The sequence below is a fragment of the Symphodus melops genome (genome assembly GCF_947650265.1).
Source record: "Symphodus melops genome assembly, chromosome: 8".
NCBI lineage: Eukaryota > Metazoa > Chordata > Actinopteri > Labriformes > Labridae > Symphodus > Symphodus melops.
In genome coordinates, this window is record NC_136698.1 from 4,279,105 (window position 1) to 4,298,277 (window position 19,173).

Consider the following 19,173-nt stretch of genomic DNA (forward strand, 5'->3'; position numbering starts at 1 on the left):
TTAGAGCAAAGTCTACCTAATTTAAACCCCCCGAATTACAGTCAGTGGTCGAGTTGAAAGGGAAATGTCAACCTCTCCTTCTAATTAATGGTATAAATGTTATCCCTGTCAGGTCTATTTCCTTATTTTTATTTCTGTCAGACTTTCCTGCTGTGGCATCGTCTCCTGAAGCTTTTCTAATTTGCAGAGGAAATAACGTTAATAATAATGTTTCACAACTGGTATACCTTCATAGTAAAAGAACACATATACAGCTTTTTCAATTAATAAATAAATACAAATCATATGCCCTCCTCTCCATGTATGCTACTTTAAATCACATTAACAAAAGGTAACATCCACAGATTGGGATGGAAATGTGCATATCCACTACTGCTCCATGCTATGCAATACTGTGTTTAAATTACTTCTGGTATACAACCTCAAACAACCACTGGTTACTAAACATTGTACAATTACCTGAAAGAGCACTTAATGGTATTCTTTCTTCACACAGCATTGTGAAGCACTCACAGGGACGACTACTATCTAAAAGCAGATACCTACAGTAAGCAGTAGTCCATGTAAAAGACCCTCATACACTCACGCTCACAGACATCAAACAAACGATGCCTTGCTTCCCTCCCTTAATGTCTAGCTGTTCTGTTTCTGGCCCAGGAGCTGGAGCACAGAATCGCTGCTCCGCTACCACACACATTTTATTTTCAGAGTTCATTTGAAGTTCAGCGTTAGGATGACGCACTGATTTGAAGTGTTTAATGCGTCTCTGTGCGGCAAGATATATGTGCTCTCTCAAGATTGTAAGTTTAGTGTCTGCTTTTTTTTGCGCCTGACTTCTTTAACCTTTAAATTCCTCCAGCATTTTACCGTGTAACGTTCAAAACTCTGTCTCGTCCCATTCATCAGAGAATCAACTTTAGCTTCAGAGAATTTCAAGGATGAGTGAAATATCTCAGGGTGTCTCTTACATGGTGAGGGATGGTGAAATTACTCCTCTGTTTTATTTAGTAGATGATAGCAAGAGGCTCTTTCTTAAAATGTCAAATACAGCCTAAACCTCCCTTTTCCACGTTGCTACCTCCTGAGAGGTATTAGATCTCAAAGCGTGGTGGTCGCAGAGATCTTTTCAGCCCATGCTTCTTGGCTCAAAGCCACATTATGTCCTTGCATAAAACATTACAGAGCCTTTGCACCATGTCGGCTGTCAGGCACAACTAAGACAGCAATACTGGGCTTAGAGCCAAGTGGAGTCAGCAAAGAACCCCATGCAGAATCATTATAGGCCAGTTATATACATAAGAAGGCCTGACAATGTCAAGGTTGGACATTGTCAGCATTGACTTTAATCTTGACCTGTGTTTATCACTTTGGAAAGTTCTTTGGGTGGTCCTAAAGCTAAGGTAGTTGTAATTACATCAGTGGATCACTCAATTAGAACAAATGTTGAGTTCTTTATTGTCCTTCATGATCAAATGGTAAACAAGAGACACGACTGTGAAGACAGGTCATTTTCTTGGCACTGTTCATGCACATTTGATTTATAGTTGCCTTGTGTATTAAGTAAACAGATGGAGCCCTAAGCTTGATTATATCCTGCCGACAAAGGGATTGGACACTGTTTGATGAGCTGTCCGTGCTTGTAATTGCATCCAGAGGCTCTTCAATATCAACTGTGCTGAAAATGTCCACATGCAATAACACACTGACACACACGGACAAGCAAACAGACAAACTATGTACATTTGGACAAGGGAATACAGCCAATATGGGCCAACGATTTTGATCTGTGGTCTCACTACCTTTCAAATATCAGTTTAATGTATTGCTTAGTTTCTTCACTCCTCAAAAAAAATTATGTACAGCCATGTACCTTTTCCTTTTACTCGGTTTTCCAAGTCTTTTTTTAGCGAGTTAAATGTTTTATAGTCCCATCGAAAGAGGATAGCTTGGTTGCTGGTGTCAATCTCTTCATTAAAGGCTTTTCTAAAATGCCATTGGAGGATTTGAATGAGGAGATTTCCTTCTAGAACCAGAGGCGCCAAAAAAGTTGGTGGTCGCGGTTGAGCTCTATGAGAGAATAACACTTTTCCCTTGTTGATTTATCACCTCAGTCAACATTTTCCCAATTTGTTTACCGTCTCAGTTTTTATTTTCAAGTCTTCTTTAGTTGTTAAGCTTGTCATTTTTTTAAATGATGGTCCCTTTCAGTGTTGATGATATATATCTTTAGAGCAGGGCTGTCTGAAATGACACATCAAAAACAAATAAGAGTGGCCTGTCAACAAAGATAGACATGTAGCAATGCATACACCACCCTGTCTTCAAAAGATGGCCAATTCTAAATCCAAAAGATCAACATGTTGTTTTCTAAAACACATAATCACGGTTTTTAAAGAATGAACTACTGGGGGAGGTCAAACTGGCTGAGTCGACTTCTTTTATACTGGGCGAAGTTATATGAGTGCTGTTTTCTGTTTTAGTTTGGTAATTTCTCTCTCTGCCTTCTGTTTGGTTCACTTACTCTCTCCACCACAGCAGCAACACATCAGTGGTTTGTGTTCAGATTTTCCCTTACTTTCCTTTTGATATTCAATAAAATGAAATGCAATAACTGTATTCCTTTATGTCGTGTCCATTATTATGTTTTGCACTTCGGCCAGACGTATCAGGGAAGATGTGCTTTTCTAAAGACTCACGCGCTTTGTTACAAAATAGTCTTTGGAGCACTACTGGAGCTCGAACATATGGTCCAAAATAACTTCATGGTGTTCTTTTTGGTTGCCAATGAATTTGGGAAATGCAAAGACCACATGTGTATGTATGTAGTTTTCATACACATGGGAGGCTTCAGTGATTCCTGTGGCCGCTTTTTTGGCCCATTTATTCTTAACTTTCCTGGATTTGTAAAGGTTCTTATTGTACTTCAAAGACAGCAATAATGCTGCACGGAGCGTCAAATCCTGCATCTGCAAATGGCTCGTGCTGTAAAAGCTCAGTGTTTCTCATGTCTGATGTCTCCCTCACCTAAATAATGCAGTTTGAAGGAAAATGTGAGCAGTAACAGAACATAAAACTTCTTGCTAAATGCATCCACACACACAACAACATACACTCTCCCAATTCTACGAAGGTCAAGTGTACAGTAATTTTCCAACCTTACCTTTTATATTCCCCCCCCCCCCCCCCACACACCCTCCCTTCGTCCTTTTTTCTCCAGGTCTCAAATCTATTATGAAGAAAAATGGTGTTGCTGACAAGCAGGGGAATAAGGGAGCCAAGAAGAACTTAAAGTTTGTCGGGGTGAATGGAGGGTAAGATCTCTTTTTTAATCAGCGTACTATTTCTACGTGATTAATTCTTTCACACGCATGCCTGCTGTGCATTTGTTTTTATTGGTGTGCTGCAACATTCCCCTTCCTCATAAATCCTAAAGAAATCAATTAGGGGGGGGGGAATATGTTCACGCCAGTATCTTATTATCTCAGTGTCTGTTTGTTAATGATGATGCTGCTGCTTATAAGTCATTTGACACTGACTGATACAGCTCTCGCGTTGTTCATCCCAGTTTGACCACAGCGACTATGAACTCCAGTCCAGCTGTGTCTCACACATCTGCCTCAAGCTGTTAGTCATCAAGGGCTCGCTGGCAGACACACTGCCCTGAATCTGACCTCGGCGCTGCTACCGAGGGTGTGAATGCGTGTGCGTCTACGAATGTGTGCGGTGCAGGATGTGATGTGTGTGCATATTTCGTCAGCATTGATGATACCTCAGTGCTTCGTGTGATTGTGCTTATGCCAGCGTTTACTACTGCTTAGAGCAGTCTGTGAAAGTGTTTGTGTGTGTGCATTTGTGCGTGTGTGTGTATCTTTGTGTTCGTCAGAGATAATTAATTTTAAGTTAGCAGATGGTCGTGTTTGGAAAGAACAAAAGTGTTTTTTTAAGGTAGGGAGATCTGTTTTTGGCTGGTCCGATTCTATTAATATGTCTGATGTTATTACATGAAGCACCTTTGTACAAACAAACACATACACACGGCCACACACACACACACACACACACACACACACACACACGTGTTGACACTTGACTGCAACAAATCCTCTGAATATGCCGACCCTTACAAACACGATTCTGTTAAAAGAAACCAAACCTTAAGAAACATTTTGAATAGGCACAGAGAAAAGGAGAGATAGCTCGTGATCATGATAGCTTTTTTAAATTCAGCCATTTCTTTATGTACTCAACTTTATTTATATAGCACTTTATACACAGTAACAATTACATCCAGTCAGTGTCACACAAGACTTAAAAGAGCTATGGATTTTCTGCTCGATGAGTTATTGAAAATGAAAGGCTAAGCGAATAAGCTCGCCTATATTTTGAGGCGAGTTTTAAAAACACCAGTAGTGGGTGAGAAATGGATGATTTGAGGTAACTGGCTCTACAGTTTTCCTGCAATGAAAAAAGCAGATGGATCTAGGCTTTGAAAAAAAGTTTTTGTGCTGATGACCTAAGATCTCTTAATGGTTGATATGGGGACAAGAGTTCTGAGAGGTACGTGAGAGCAAGTTAATTTAATACCTTAAATACAGTCAACAGTATTGTAAAATCAATCCTCAGCTTGACTGCTAGCCAGTGTAAGGAGGCTTGTGATTGGTTTTTTTCTCAACATTGACCCAGGGTACATATTCTTGTCATGGTTTAAAAAAAGGCGAGGAGATAAAATAAGTGTTGTTATGTTCCCTGAGATGACTAGGAAGTAAGAAGGAAGGAGTATGAAGGAAGTAACAACAAAATAAAACCCAGGGAAAAAGAAGCAGGAAATAAGAATAAGCAAATTCATTCATTTACAAAATCACAAAAAACAACAAGCAAACAACCGAGAACAAACTTCTTTTCAAAAACACAACTAAAGAGAAGCCAAACAGTCTTTAATAAAACATAGCTTACTGCAGAGTTCACAGGTGTACTTCATCAGTTTGGCAACACCAGGGGGGGAGCACAGGAGAGAGGAAGGAAACAACACACAACAACACAACACACAACAAGTTTAAATTACACCCTAATGCCGAGGTCAGACAAGAGCAACAGCGAACGAACATCTGACAAGCTTTTCACCTGAACAGCCTGTGAGAGAAGGTTCAGCCTACAAATTACTTTCTATTCGAGTACAGTTCTAATAGAATTGAAGGATCACAGTACTGCATCATGACTTGTCAGTGTTAGACTTAAACATGTCAGTCTCAGCTAACATAGTTTCATTTATAGCTCACAGCATGCCTCTTCAGATATAGATCTGCAGCTATGAAAGTCTTGCACATACTGTTACTGTAGCATCTGAAGACAAACCCTCAGATGGTAGACACATTTAAAATGACCAAGACGAATAAATCCATATAAAACACTGTTCTTCTTTAGTTATTTATCTATTTCATTTTTAAAAAAACATGTTGGAAATAAAGTTATCAATCAATCTAAGAAACAAAAAAGCCCTTTAACCAGAAGCACTGCATGTTGAATCCTAAACCTTTGCTCATTTGTAAAAGCAATAACAAACCAGAATTCAAATTGTTAACCCTTCTCATGACCAGATTTCTTCCCCAGATGGGAAGCGAATGCATGCAGACGTTCGATTAGTGTGTGTTGACATTGAACAGCTTTGTCGCTTTTTTGTAGTAGCTGCAGAGCTACACACTCGTTCATGCAAACTAATTACCCTCCATGTGCGCACAAGACTTGACAGCAATCAGCTATCAAAGCTATCTTTAATCTTTTAAAGCGTGCCCAGTCTTATTATGTGTGAAATCCCAAAGATAAGCAACATGCATATCAAATGAGTACCATATTTAAGTACAATGCTTGAAACGTTTGCCTCTCATCAGTCAATTAAATGTTCATTTTACTGCCACTTCAGTACATCCAATATTACCCATTGCTTGTTTGAAAGCTCATCTCCACAAGACTTCAGAGGATTACCTCCAGGATAACAAGGAAGCGAGTGCCTATAGGGAGATATGTTCCTGTTCTTACATTCCTGACCAGTACTGTTTTATGACCCTTAAACTCTACTATGTTTTGTCAGAGCGGTGGTGTGGTCTATTCCTTCCTCCCTTTTTTTTTTTTTTTTTTTTGAATGATCCAAAAACAAAGCCTGACAGCCATTCACTCTGACCAAAACGATGAATTGTCAGTGGTATTATAAGCATCTCTCCTTCTCACACAAAGAGTTTCAGGCATTCGTGTTTTGTTTTTCTGGATTCGTTTCGTAACCTCTGAAACGATAAATCAAACATAATGATTCCATTAAAACAAACAGACAACATTTTCTCTGTCTATCTTGAGGCATCTGCCCACACCAGGAAGTCGACTGCTGTTTGTTCTTCTTTTCTTTGTGGATGCTCTAACCTATCTTTGGTCTCCCTTGAGCTCCTCTGGAATCCGGGGAATGCTGTGGCCCTTGAATGCCTCTCATGATGTTGTGTGTGTGTGTGTGTGTGTGTGTGTGTGTGTGTGTGTGTGTGTGTGTGTGTGTGTGTGTGTGTGTGTGTGTGTGTGTGTGTGTGTGTGTGTGTGTGTGTGTGTGTGTGTGTGTGTGTGTGTGTGTGTGTGTGTGTGTGTGTGAACGAATAAGCACGAATCAGTGGCATTCAATGCTAGCTTTATCTGAGCTTTGGCCTCACAGAGGTTCCTTCATTTTACACCCCAATGATCACCAATGATCACTCTCTCTCGCACACACACACGTACACACACACACACACACACACACAAATAAACACTCTACCAGAAACCTCCACAGCTCTAAATATATCATTAGCCTTTTCTCACTGAACAAGGTTGGCTTTTATCCAAGGTGTCATATGGGAGTATGCAAACACACCGATGGATGTGTGTGTGCAGAACTGTGTGAAGGATGTTTTGGACGTCTGGGGTCGTATCAGACAGAAATCCTTTCATGTCATGCTTCAGGTCTAAAGAGGAATGGCCTGCTGGTGTTTATGAATCCCGGGTCTATGTTGACTTTACTGCTTTCACGGTATTTTTTGACCTGCTTGTCTTTCACTGATGTGGCTTCTACTGTGGATGTATGATTTCTGTTTGCTTACTTTTAGGGAAGAAACAGCATACATTGATAAGTAACTACATGTTACATGTGCTGTATAATTTCAAGGACTCATTTAGAGATGGGAAAATAGTTTCATTTTGTAATTTTAACTTAATTCTGTCATATTCAGGATTACTACTTGCCCTCTATATTGATCGAGTATCGCCATATGAAATTGCTGTATTGAACCTTCTCCATCAATACTGGAGACGTGCTCAGGAATGCCTTAACCTTTTATTTGAATTTACCAATTATTACGATGGCTATGTTATGAAAACTTTGCATTTGCCAGTTTGTCTGTGTCCTCCCCCAGCTATGAGACAACATCCAGCGAAGAGTCCAGTGGAGATGAGAAGTCAAAGGTGGAGGTGGAGGTGCAGGTGGAGGAGGAAGACAGCTCCGAGCCGGAGGTAGAGAAGGAAAAGGAGACGGAGCCTCAGCAGGCGGAGAAGCCTGAGGAGGGAGCAGAGACCCAGCAGACGGGCGCAGAGGTCGCAGCTGAGGGAGAAGGTGGTGCGGCGGCTGTGGAGAAAGAGAGTGAAAGAGGCCTGCTGGATCCAGATGTGAGCCATGATCTCCTGGATGACCCAGCCGAGAGGTGAGAGAGACAGTGACGCTTCATGTAGAAATATTCCTTAGAACATTGACAGACCTATTTGTACCACAAAGCCACTGCTCATGATAGAGGTTATATCTATATATATATATATATATATATATATAGACAAATAAAGAAAAGTTGTGCTTCTTGTGATGTCAAGAAAGCACAAGTGGGGTCTTTGTTTTGTGTTCTGCTTGAGCCTACATTCTTTCTAAGACAGGTGCTGAATGACACTTTAATATACAGTGGGCCTTACACACACAAACACAGTCACACACACACACACACACACACACACACACACAATCAAATTAAACCCCACTCATACCTGCTTACACTTTTGTACAACCTTGCTCACTCTTAATACCTTGCACAGGCTCAGAGCGACAGTCAAACCCTTTAAGCCTCTGTTACATACACAAGCTTTTAAAGGGCGTTTGTTTCCTCACGTACGTTCATGTACATTGAGAGCTTCACACACCGCGGGTTTTACACACCTCGGTTTGAGATACTCTTCATCTATTAGCGGTCTCAGACAAACACGCAGATGCGTTTCGTTCCCTGAAGTGTTCGATGTTTGGGACAAAAAGGAAAAAGAGGCTGCGCTGTCATCAGTGTCACTGACTGAACACATTTCTGTCTCACCTGTGTGGACGGAGCTCTGGAGCTCCGGGGCAGGACTCATATTAACCCATCACTCAGCACCTGCCTGATCACAGCTGTGTGTGTGTGTGTGTGTGTGTGTGTGTGTGTGTGTGTGTGTGTGTGTGTGTGTGTGTGTGTGTGTGTGTGTGTGTGTGTGTGTGTGTGTGTGTGTGTGTGTGTGTGTGTGTGTGTGTGTGTGTGGGTGCTCGTACATGGTTTGTGTGTTATGGCTGGAGTACAGTTCGAGGGCTACAGCATGACTTGGCATGATAGATGAGCGCTCAGTGAGTGTTATTGGGCAGTGAATCAGTGTAAACTGTAACCATCGAGGTTTGCACGTGCCATCGATGTGTCAGACCGCTGACTGATGAGTGAGGATTCTGCAGAAGCCCGCCAAGCATCTTTTATCTTTTGTTTTTTGATCCCAGACGAAACTTAAACACGTAGGAAAGTAGCCATCGCTTGAACATATGTGAAGCAGACTTGAGGATATTACCGCAATGAACCTGAACAAAGCAGCAAAGAAAACAACGAGAAGAGCTGATGTGAAGTGTTCTGGGATTAATTTGGACATTTCGTACTTCCAGATACTTTCTTTCTGTTCAGATATTCTTGGCTCAAACGAAAAGATATCCAGACTTGGTATCAAACAGGGTCTGCTTCTGACGGTGTGATGTGTTCTTTCTTTCCAGGGAGAAAGTTAACAAAGGTTTCTTAGACGCCTGTGTTTATGTCAAAGACCGCATGGAGGAGGTTTCATCCCCAGATAAAGAAATGGTAAAGAATTTCTTCTGATGTCGTTTCAACTCTTCACAGCTGTAAAACAAATATTTCATGTATTACATCAAATGTGATTTGAGTGCAAAGAGGTTAAATAGTTCAGATTCTTTGAAGGGGGGTCGGATGAGGTACCGATCAATAAAGAGTGTTTCAACTACAGTAGACAGAGTTGAGCACGGCTCCTGTTTGTAGAAGTACAGACACAGAAGCTAGTGAACAGCTACCGACAGTCAAAGATAAACAACTTTTTTTAAAGTTATTTTTGGGTTCGTTTTGCCTTTCTTAGATAGGACGACTGAAGAGAGACAGTTAAGACAGGGAGAGCGGATGGGTGACATGCAGCAAAGGGCCGAGGTCAGATTCAAACCTACAACCCCTGAGATGAGCTCTATAACCTGTGTACACTTGAAAAGAAATCATTATACGCCATTGGAAACATTTGGTTTCTTGACCTTACTGCGTTTTGGGCCTATTATTTCTTAAGCATACAATGACTGTAGTCCTGTATGTACAGTAAACTGTATGTACAGACTGTAAATAAGAACCTCAAACAACCTTGTTTTTAAAAATCAGATCTATCCTTTAATTATTATTTATTGTCGATCAGCCCTCAATGCTGTATCAACCACAGTCTTGTGTATATTTCAACACCTTCACAGGGCATAGCGATGCCCTTTTCACTTTAATTAATTAATGGTTTGAAACAATAATGACGTTTTTTTTTGTCTAAGCTCAGGAGTTTTATTTTCATGTTATATTGGAGCCCTTTGACTTCCATAAGTACAATAATGTGGTTCACAGCCGTTCCTCGGGCTGCTAAACAGGCCAAACCGTAAAACATCAAGTTCAGGGGACAATAAAAATTTCCCTGCCTCACATATTTATACCCTTCTGTCCTCTCCTTTCTCTTCCTTTAGCGTCAGGTTTTAGTGGTGCTCTACCAGGAGTGGTTCAAGGTCTCCAGCCAGAAAGACTCGCAGGCGGATACAGTCAGATTATACCTGCGTCAAGTGGGCTTGACCACACCTACTCTCCTGCCGTATGTGGTTAACTTGACAGACGGCAATGGGAACATGGCCCTCCACTACAGCGTTTCACACTCAAACTTCCCTGTGGTCCAACTTCTGCTCGACACTGGTGAGAATCAAACACACGCAACCGCACAGCATAAATATTGAACACGATTTGTAATAACTATGGAAGGTGACTAAATAAAGCAGGTAAATCCCCGCAGGAATTCCACAAACGCTCTGCATGGCTCAGTAGAACTTTGTGTTTGTTTGTTCAGGTCTATGTGAAACAGATAATGTGAACAAGGCAGGCTACACACCGGTGATGCTCGCCGCTCTGACGGCCGCTGAGAGCCCTGATGATCTGGAGGTGGCACAGCAGCTGTTGAAATTGGGTGACATCAATGCATGCTCCAGACAGGTAATCTACAGGATACGCCTATACTCACACTCAGAGTAAATTTACTGAATGATTCGTTGTGTTGTATGATGATGTACACATGTTGCTGTGAAGGACGTTATCAGGCACATTTCATATAATTTCTCCAGGGAAATTAGGGCATGGCAGATGTGTTTTACAAGTGGGTCAGTTTATTACATGACATCAACAACATAGATGATAAAGAGGAGAGTCTTTGGTGTTGAAGCCTGTGATTGATAGGTCACCTTGTCTATCTACCATCCATCCATCCATGTATATGGTCTCTTCATGTTCCAAACATAAAAGATAATAAGTGAACAATGGTGAACTCTATGCCCCAAAGTTGGAGTTTTCAAGCAGTGGGCGAGTTGAAGAGGTTTTTCTCCTCTTATGTTAGACTGTTAATGGGAAGGAGAAATGTGTTACACTGCAACACAAGTCATGGTAACCCTGAAAGTTCTTAACTGCAGTAACTCAGTGTTAGAAACATATCTTAGTGCAAAACTTTGTGAAAATGGACTACTTCTAGACTTTGCTGCAGTGTACGCTGTAATCACCTTTGCTTCTCTTCATACCTCTATCCCTCTTCACCTCGCTCATCCCCGACCCTGCTTCTCTCTTCAATTATTCCTTAATCCCCCCTCACACACACCTGCCCTCTCGATGTTTAATTCTAATTCTCTCTATTTCGCACTCTTTCCCTAGGCGGGCCAGACGGCGCTCATGCTCGCGGTGAGCCACGGCCGCGTTGCCATGGTGAACCTGCTCCTGAGCTGCGGCGCGGATGTAAATGCTCAGGATCGGGAGGAATCCACGGCCCTGATGTGTGCCAGCGAACACGGACACACACACATTGTTCGTCTGCTGCTGGAGACAGGTCGCTGTGACACCAGCCTCAAAGATAAGGTAAACTTGTTTCCTGTAAAGTTAGTATTACACTGTTTACGGGAGTGTTGTGATTCAGAAGATGGTTTTATACCTCTCATCAAACATGTTTGAATTCAGTCGGACATATGACACCATGAGGATTTAACACTTACAGATCCTCTATGCCAGCTCTTTCAGATGTGTATTTTATAGTTGTAGAAATGTTTGCTTTTTTTTTAATAAAAAAAGAACTGGACATAAAAAAAGAGTTGGGGGCAGGGGGCTGGGTGTAATCCCAATGGCTACTTCCCCTTCATCAATACAGTGTTTGGTTTAAACACTGTGTGTATCAGAGGTGTCCCCTTTCAATCAGATATGGCTTTTAAATGGGATTCCCTGTAACTCCCACAGAAACCTGAGCGCTCCTGTCTGTGCTGTCTTTGGCTCGATTTGAAACACATCATCTCTTTCATTGGGGTTTACTCTTTTCTGAGCTGCCAGGCATTAGTTATATAGGCTATAGGCTTATATAGGCAGCTAGTTATATTCTGCTTATAAGCTAATACGTGAGTGGTAATGCTGCAGAATGTGTCAGCCAATATTGTGCTGCCCCAGTGGTCAGCATTTCATGTCCTTATAACCAGGCAGTAGCTGGTGCCTGTGCCCACACACAGGGGATTGATTTTTCAACCAAGTACAGTATTGATTTTTCCAGATTGTTCATTCCCCTCTGCAATCGAAGGTGGCTAGTCAAAGAACTGCCATATGAAGACTGGTGCCTCGCCCTGCCAGTGCACTTACCCCGAACAAACACAGCTGTGATGTCTGCAGCTGCCTGCCCTCGCTCCTCTCCCACAGGGGAATTAAAAAGCAGCACTGCAACAAAAAGATAACCAGAAAATAGAAGACAAATGTACAATCAAGCATACCTGAAGAACACAATCCCTGCCTGCTGCATCTCCTACGCAACTAAAGAAAATACACTAAATGTAAGTGTTTTTAGTTTAATGTGCCTTATAAACGAGCAGAAGTCTCAGTTAAAACATGGGTTTTTCTGTTGATGGAAAAGAAAAGACACAGAAATGCTTCTATTCAAGTGCACATCATTCAGTGGTCACAGCAACTTAGCAAAAAAACATGCATTTATTATCCTTACAATTATTTTAATAAGTCGTGCATTGCACTTTTTTTCCAGATTGACAAGTTGGAACATAAATTATTACAGCGTTAGATTAGAACAAAAAATAGAATCATGACTGAGCTGAAAGAAACAGACCCCATGGAACTTATAGCAAGGAACTTACAGATTGTACCCCATGAAGAAGAAATAGGAAATGAGGACTCTAAACAGCGGCTGTGGCTCAGTGGTAGAGTCAGTCGTCTCTCAACCGGAAGGTGGAGGGTTTGATCCCCAGCTGCTGCAGCAACGTGTCTGATGTGTCCTTAAGGAAGACACTTAAACAAGTTCCTCCCGCTGCTTCGTAGGCCGAGTGTACATTTGTGTGAATAGGATTAGTTAATACTGATGGTCACTTTACACAGCAGCCTCTGAGATCAGAGTGTGAATGTGAAGGTGTGATCTGCGGTTTAAAAGCACAGAGTAGTCTAGACTGGAGAAATGCTTCACAAGCTCATGGCTATTTACCATTTTAGCTAAAACGTATAATTATTGATGTTTTTAGGTCCTTCATGTCAAGTAGATACATGTACATGCGACCCTGTTTCAAATATGTACCTGATTAGACAGAACAAAAATGATAAATCAAAACAGGCGGATCCTTCAATTATCCTATATAACTCAACCATCTGCATCTGGTTCATCGTTTGGTGTGCGACTCCATGACAACGCAGGAGCGCAGACTATATTTAGTGGAACTGCAGCGTGACAGCATGGTCTCTAGTCTGAGGAAATGAGCAGCTCTGGCCAACAATGTAAGTTAAATGCTGTGGAAGTAAGTCAAGGAGATTGTTTGGCACGTTTGTAAAATAAACGTAAAGTCAGAGTATTCACACTTTTCTGGAGTCCTCCCAGGAGACGAAGACAGTCTTGTCTGCTCAAGTAATGTAAAAAAATCTAGCTTTCAAATAGAAAAATGAATAGAAAGACATCAACACATGCTGTGAGAGAGATGCAATGAGTTAAAAGCAGCATTATGGAGCACTACCAGTTTAGTGAGGCAAGAAAATGTGTTTTAGAGTTAGAGGGATTAGCCTATTCAAATATATATATATATATATTTTTTTTTTATGACTCACATAAAACATAATGTTTGTTGAGTTATGTAAAAAAAAATAAAAAAAAACAGAATGTGATTATTTGCAAAACACTTCAACCTCATTTTGGACTGAAAAAGGCGCAAAGACAACATCTCCATCTGTACTTCAGATTAAAAGCCTCTAATTCAACTCATTTCATATCCAGTCAAGGAACAAGCAATAACCTCAACCTTTATCAAGCTTAAGCATGACTTTTTTCATCTTACAAATTACATAATTACAGAAAAACAAATAATTGCAAAAAAACTTGTTCTGGCAGTATTAAACAGTTCTGATCAGACGTTACTTTAAATTGACCTCTATTTACTTCAGTTTGTGGAGGTTTCAGCATTTGTATGACTCTTTTAATGAATTTATGCAAAGTTTGAAAGTATTCTGGTCTGTTTAACTTTGCAAGATTTGCTCATATTCCCCTTTTCCCTAAAATAATCCTCCCTGGGCTTGTTATTAAACCCAGCTTATTACACACAATGCAAAGAGGCTTATCAGTGGATGTCATCTTGATCTTTTTTACACATTTTGATTTGTAATTTGTGGAGCAAACTGTCAGATAAGATGAATTGAAACGTGACGGATTGAAATCTTCACTTGATGCAAATACTTGTATCTAAATACTGATCACAGCTTGTGTAATGATATTTACAGCAGAAAAGTAGCTTTATTTAAGTGCAAAAACTAAAGGGTCCCATTACTGGAGAAAGAGTAACACAACAGTGTCCCCATCAGGATAACAACAGTCACTGCAAGGTTTTCATAAATATGTTTATTTCTCTCTCTCCAGAATGGGCAGACAGCTCTGTCGGTGGCCGAAGGAGCCTCCCACAAAGAAATAGTCGACCTTCTGAAGGCCCACGCTGAGACCCGAGCCTCCGCTGAACCTTCGCGTACCACAGACCTCCTCTGAGCCAGGGTGACCTTGTTTACTGCTACAGTCCAGTTCAGTAAAGCCTCAAATTCAAAGACCCTCTGCCTACCAAAACAAGGGGGAAAGACTGTCTTTGACCAATGGAAGAAGAGGTGGAAATGCTCTGTTTGCAACGGAAAAAAAACAAACATCTGTGACTCGAGTGTCCAGCTCCAAACACCCACATTTCTCTTCCACATCTCTGCCCTGTCTGGGTGTGCTGCATCAACCACTCAATGGACAGACAACAAAAAGAGGGCGGCTCAGATTAATAATAAGGCATTGCCATAGCAACATGTGATTGACAGTATTTTACTAAGGGGACAGGGTGAGGATTTAAAGACGGACTAAGGATGGGCAGATCAAAGAGATAATCTGACAAACTGCTGCTTTCATTTTCCACAAGCTCTTTAAGATAAATCACTAAGCACATGATCTACCTTTCAAATAGAAATATATAAAAAATATAACATTACTTTTTTTTTTGTTTCTCCTCATCTTTCTTTTCATATTTGGACATAAGCCATCATTTAAGGATATACGTAGAATGTTATTCTAACAGATTATGATCATATACAAACACAGAAACTGTATTTTCTACTGCACTTTTTTATTGTGATTGTGTACAGTGAACTATAATCTTCTCTAATATCTATTGGTGTCCAGGGGGTAAATATATATGTATATATATATATATATAACTCTAAAAGTACTTATTGGAAAAATTTAATAACCAGTGCACAAAGTTGCACGACTACAAATCAATGTCCCATCATTCAGTCCATACTTGACCTAATTTCATGTATTATTTTTACCACAGGGACAATTTTATTTTTTTAAACCGGGCACCGGCAATTATCAAGTGTAAAATACATATAAATATATAAAAATAATAGTTGAAGATTCAAATCTTTCAGCTTCATAAGAAATATTGTTTTCATATCCCAATAACCCAAAGTAAAGAAAGTCTTCTGATACGGAGATTGTTGAGAAGCTGCAAGTGCTGCATGTCGATACACATTTACTCCCCCTACTGGCTGTATAACAGTACTACACAACAGTATGTTCTAATACTGGCTGCTCTCCCTCAGATCAAATATAACGTATGTTTCGCTCTTCTGCTCGTTTCCAATCATGTATGCAACTGCTACAAAATGCACAATGAATGTCAGGCTGGCTGTGATACATTCCAATAACTATGTAGCAAGTGTAACTATAGTGGCATGGGTTTATGGGACTAACAAAGACATAAACTGTCAGATAATATACAACAGGATGTGAAATGAGTCTGCTTCCTCTTGTGAAGATAATGAATCATCTAGAACATCTTGATCATGAGGATCTAACTTCATGTTCAGGGTACCATGTTCAAAAACGATAAACAAACAAGGACTGTCGAGGGAAAGAAATCATTTGAAAAGTTAACACGAATGAAAAATTACGTTGTTTGGTAGTAAATACAGAGGGAGACCATGCTCCAGCCAAAATCAAGTGTACATCCTGCATTTAAAAGGTGAGATAAGTGTCCGGAAGTGAGCTCCCTTACTACATCAAACCTTTACTCATATTCTTAAAGTGTCTTTAAACAGGAGTACTGATGTGCTTAAATGTCTGTGTAGTTTCTCAGCCGTCCAGGTCATGGTGGGTTCAAAGCTCGAGCCAAAGGCAACTAGAATTAGTTGAAGGCCCTGAAGATGTTTTACCTCTCGTCCGAAAGGCTTCTTCACTTCTACACTGACTGATGGACGGAGCTAGAAATGCAAACCTCTATGGATTATTAGAATGCTGAGCATCAAGCATGATTCACATCACAGTCGTTAGCCGAGTCATTGATCTTGTTCACCTCAAGTAGTTAACTGACACGATACACTTTCATGTGCCACATTTTAAATTGGTCTTGGACTCGAAGTGCTGCCAAACATTCAGCTGCATTCACTCCATTCAATAAATACAAACAAAAGAAAAACATCCACACATAAACAAAAAGCCACTTATCAATGCTCGGCAAAACAATATATTGAACATTACCAATGCCGCACAAGATCTGCAAAAACAAAGCATGAAAGATAAATAACAAATAGGAAACCCTGGTCATCTGGGTGGTTGAGGTCACATGCTCCAAGACGGAGCTGGGGCTTCACATGTTCTGAACTCAAAGTGTCTCAACCAAGTCCAGTTGCCTTTGGATCAAGTTTCGGATGTGATTAAATGTTTACAACTGAAAAGCATCGCTGCAATAACCAGAGCAGAAATCCCTAAAGTGTTCAGCAGGTAGAGATATTTAAATTTATTTAGTTTTTTAACCCTTGTGGGCAAAGCTTGAAAACCTTACAAAGATTTCAAAACACAGTATGGTCAAAATGGAAGCAGCGAGGTCGAGATATTCTGGCTGTTGGTCACATGCAAAATAAGTTGCATCGCTACCTTGACTTCACCTATTTGTTTGTGAGCATTGAATCCCTATGTATGGCGTTCTACGAGTAGCAATCTGTAGCGTTTAATTTCAAATCCAATGTGACCATATTAGGGCGACAGGGTGAACATACAGGCTTCTATCCTGTTCAACAAGTCGATGTAATATCAACACACAATTCATTCAAGATACAGTCCATTTAATAATATGCCTGCTTATATATATTTAACTCTAAATGTGACCATTTAGGCTTCCTGTTATGAATGTTTAATTCACAATTGACCAAAACTGAAATAATCAGTGTGGATATAAACAGACCTGTTGGTGTAAATGTGATGCTGTCTCTTTAAAAGGTGACTGGGCTTTGTTGTGCCTACTGAAGGAACAACTTGAAGGGGAATACCACTCACTTTAACAACTGCCAAATATGTGGTCCAATGACAGCCTACCAGTTTTTCACTGCCTGCTCCAGCTCCTACTTCAATAAAGTAAACAGACAAAATATAAGTGAGTTTAGTTTTGCTGTGACTTCAAACAAGCAGAATTATCTCCTAAAATATTTCCAAGCTTCTTGCTGCGTGGGTGTTTTGACTGCAACATTTTCTTGATATGGGCGATAACAGATGATGAAATAAACTTGACACGAAGACGGACCAACTAGCAGAAGTACCTTCCATGAATAATAGCTGCATTTACTCTGCAGTGGCAATTCTAGTGTCTGTTGGGGGCCTTTAGCAAAATTTACTTGTGGCCCCTCCAACTAGCATGCCTCACCATTGTGTTTAAAATAAATCTGACACCAATAGCAATTTTAAGCGACACATTTAATGTGCAACTACTTTGAGTGCTGTCAGAACGGGTCCCCTTGGGGAGGTTTCCTACTGTCATTGTAAAATTTGCACATTTTGAGCCACTGCAACAAATGGTTTAAAGTTTGTCAGTCCTCTGCTGGACCCCCTACTGGCCAGGGGCACTAAACAGTTGACTGCCACACCTGTTGACAAGCAGCACCTCTGCTACTCTGCAAAAAAAGAAAAAAGAAATCAGATCAGAGGTGATAGTCACAAAGTTGTACAGGTGCAGCTGCAGATGAGGCTGCATTTAGAAAACACACCAGTCGGCAACTCATTATTTATTGGCCACATAACAATTCAAGTCTGTGTGGTTTTCCAAGTTTCAGACAGCAAAAGTAATTTTGGATCAATGCTGAGGGACTATTCTGGTATACTGTATATCTGGTCTTCCGTGCCTGTGTATCAAGTCTATAAAAAGAATCACATCCGTACGTTTTATCCAGTGTGACCCAGATGTAATAAGGTTTCATTACTGGCTCAACACCAAAGAACTGAAATCTGATTCACATGGGGTTAACAATAAAGTTTGTTCCTGTACAAATCAACGTGTACATACAGTGTTGTGAGAAATATATAACAAGTATTGTCTGACAGTTTACGATCGTAGATATTTATTCCAAATTCTATATTTTTTACCATATATCTATAAAGTATACTTATGTATGCATGGACATGATGTTTTGAATGACTGGAGACTATGCTGACACTTCCCTGATGATGTGATAATCGGGTGTGTGTAATTTGAGAGGTTGTTTGTCATGTAACCTTTGATGCCACCGATGATGCTTGGGGGGAAAACATGAAGCAGTTTGAACACTGGCTCAAGTTACAAAGGGAGATGTCTTTTTGAATACCTATCTGAAAATTGACATATAAACATGAACCAAATGTAAAAAAAACAAAAAAAACAACAAAAAAAAACCTCTTTAAAATATTCCTTGTACAATGGACTCGTATGTAACAAATCAGAGAAATACTTCTAAATAAATGAATATGAAGATTTACAACTTGAAGGGTCCTTTAAGTGTGCCTGATATCTTAATTTATAATAATAAATGTCACTTTTGTGTAGGGGAAGATGTGGGATAGAGGAAGCTGCAGAAAGAGAGAGAAACAGGCTTTGTTCACATTGCACCTCAAATCAGATTCATAGGCCAGTTTATGTTTATGTAGTTTGTTTTTTTTGCCAATCTGGACACAAAAAGCCACAAGATGATTTTTCAGAATCTGATTCAAACCACATACGCAGGTTATATGAATGTGATTCAAATCTGATTCCTTCCGATCCGACTC

General features: G+C 40.3%; 1 protein-coding gene across 5 annotated transcripts in view; it reads left to right on the plus strand.

Moving 5' to 3' along the window:
• The window catches only part of kank4 (KN motif and ankyrin repeat domains 4), an 80,939-nt gene extending 62,041 nt beyond the window's left edge, over positions 1-18,898 (plus strand). For all 5 annotated transcript variants that reach the window (XM_079349682.1, XM_079349686.1, XM_079349683.1 and 2 more), the window contains 7 exons: positions 3,218-3,311; positions 7,422-7,706; positions 9,047-9,131; positions 10,052-10,271; positions 10,423-10,565; positions 11,271-11,471; positions 14,491-18,898. In XM_079349682.1, the coding sequence (XP_079205808.1) occupies positions 3,218-3,311; positions 7,422-7,706; positions 9,047-9,131; positions 10,052-10,271; positions 10,423-10,565; positions 11,271-11,471; positions 14,491-14,613 (1,151 nt within the window). In that variant the 3' untranslated portion in view covers positions 14,614-18,898. The remainder of the gene's footprint in view (positions 1-3,217; positions 3,312-7,421; positions 7,707-9,046; positions 9,132-10,051; positions 10,272-10,422; positions 10,566-11,270; positions 11,472-14,490) is intronic.
• The last annotated feature ends 275 nt before the right edge of the window (positions 18,899-19,173 follow it).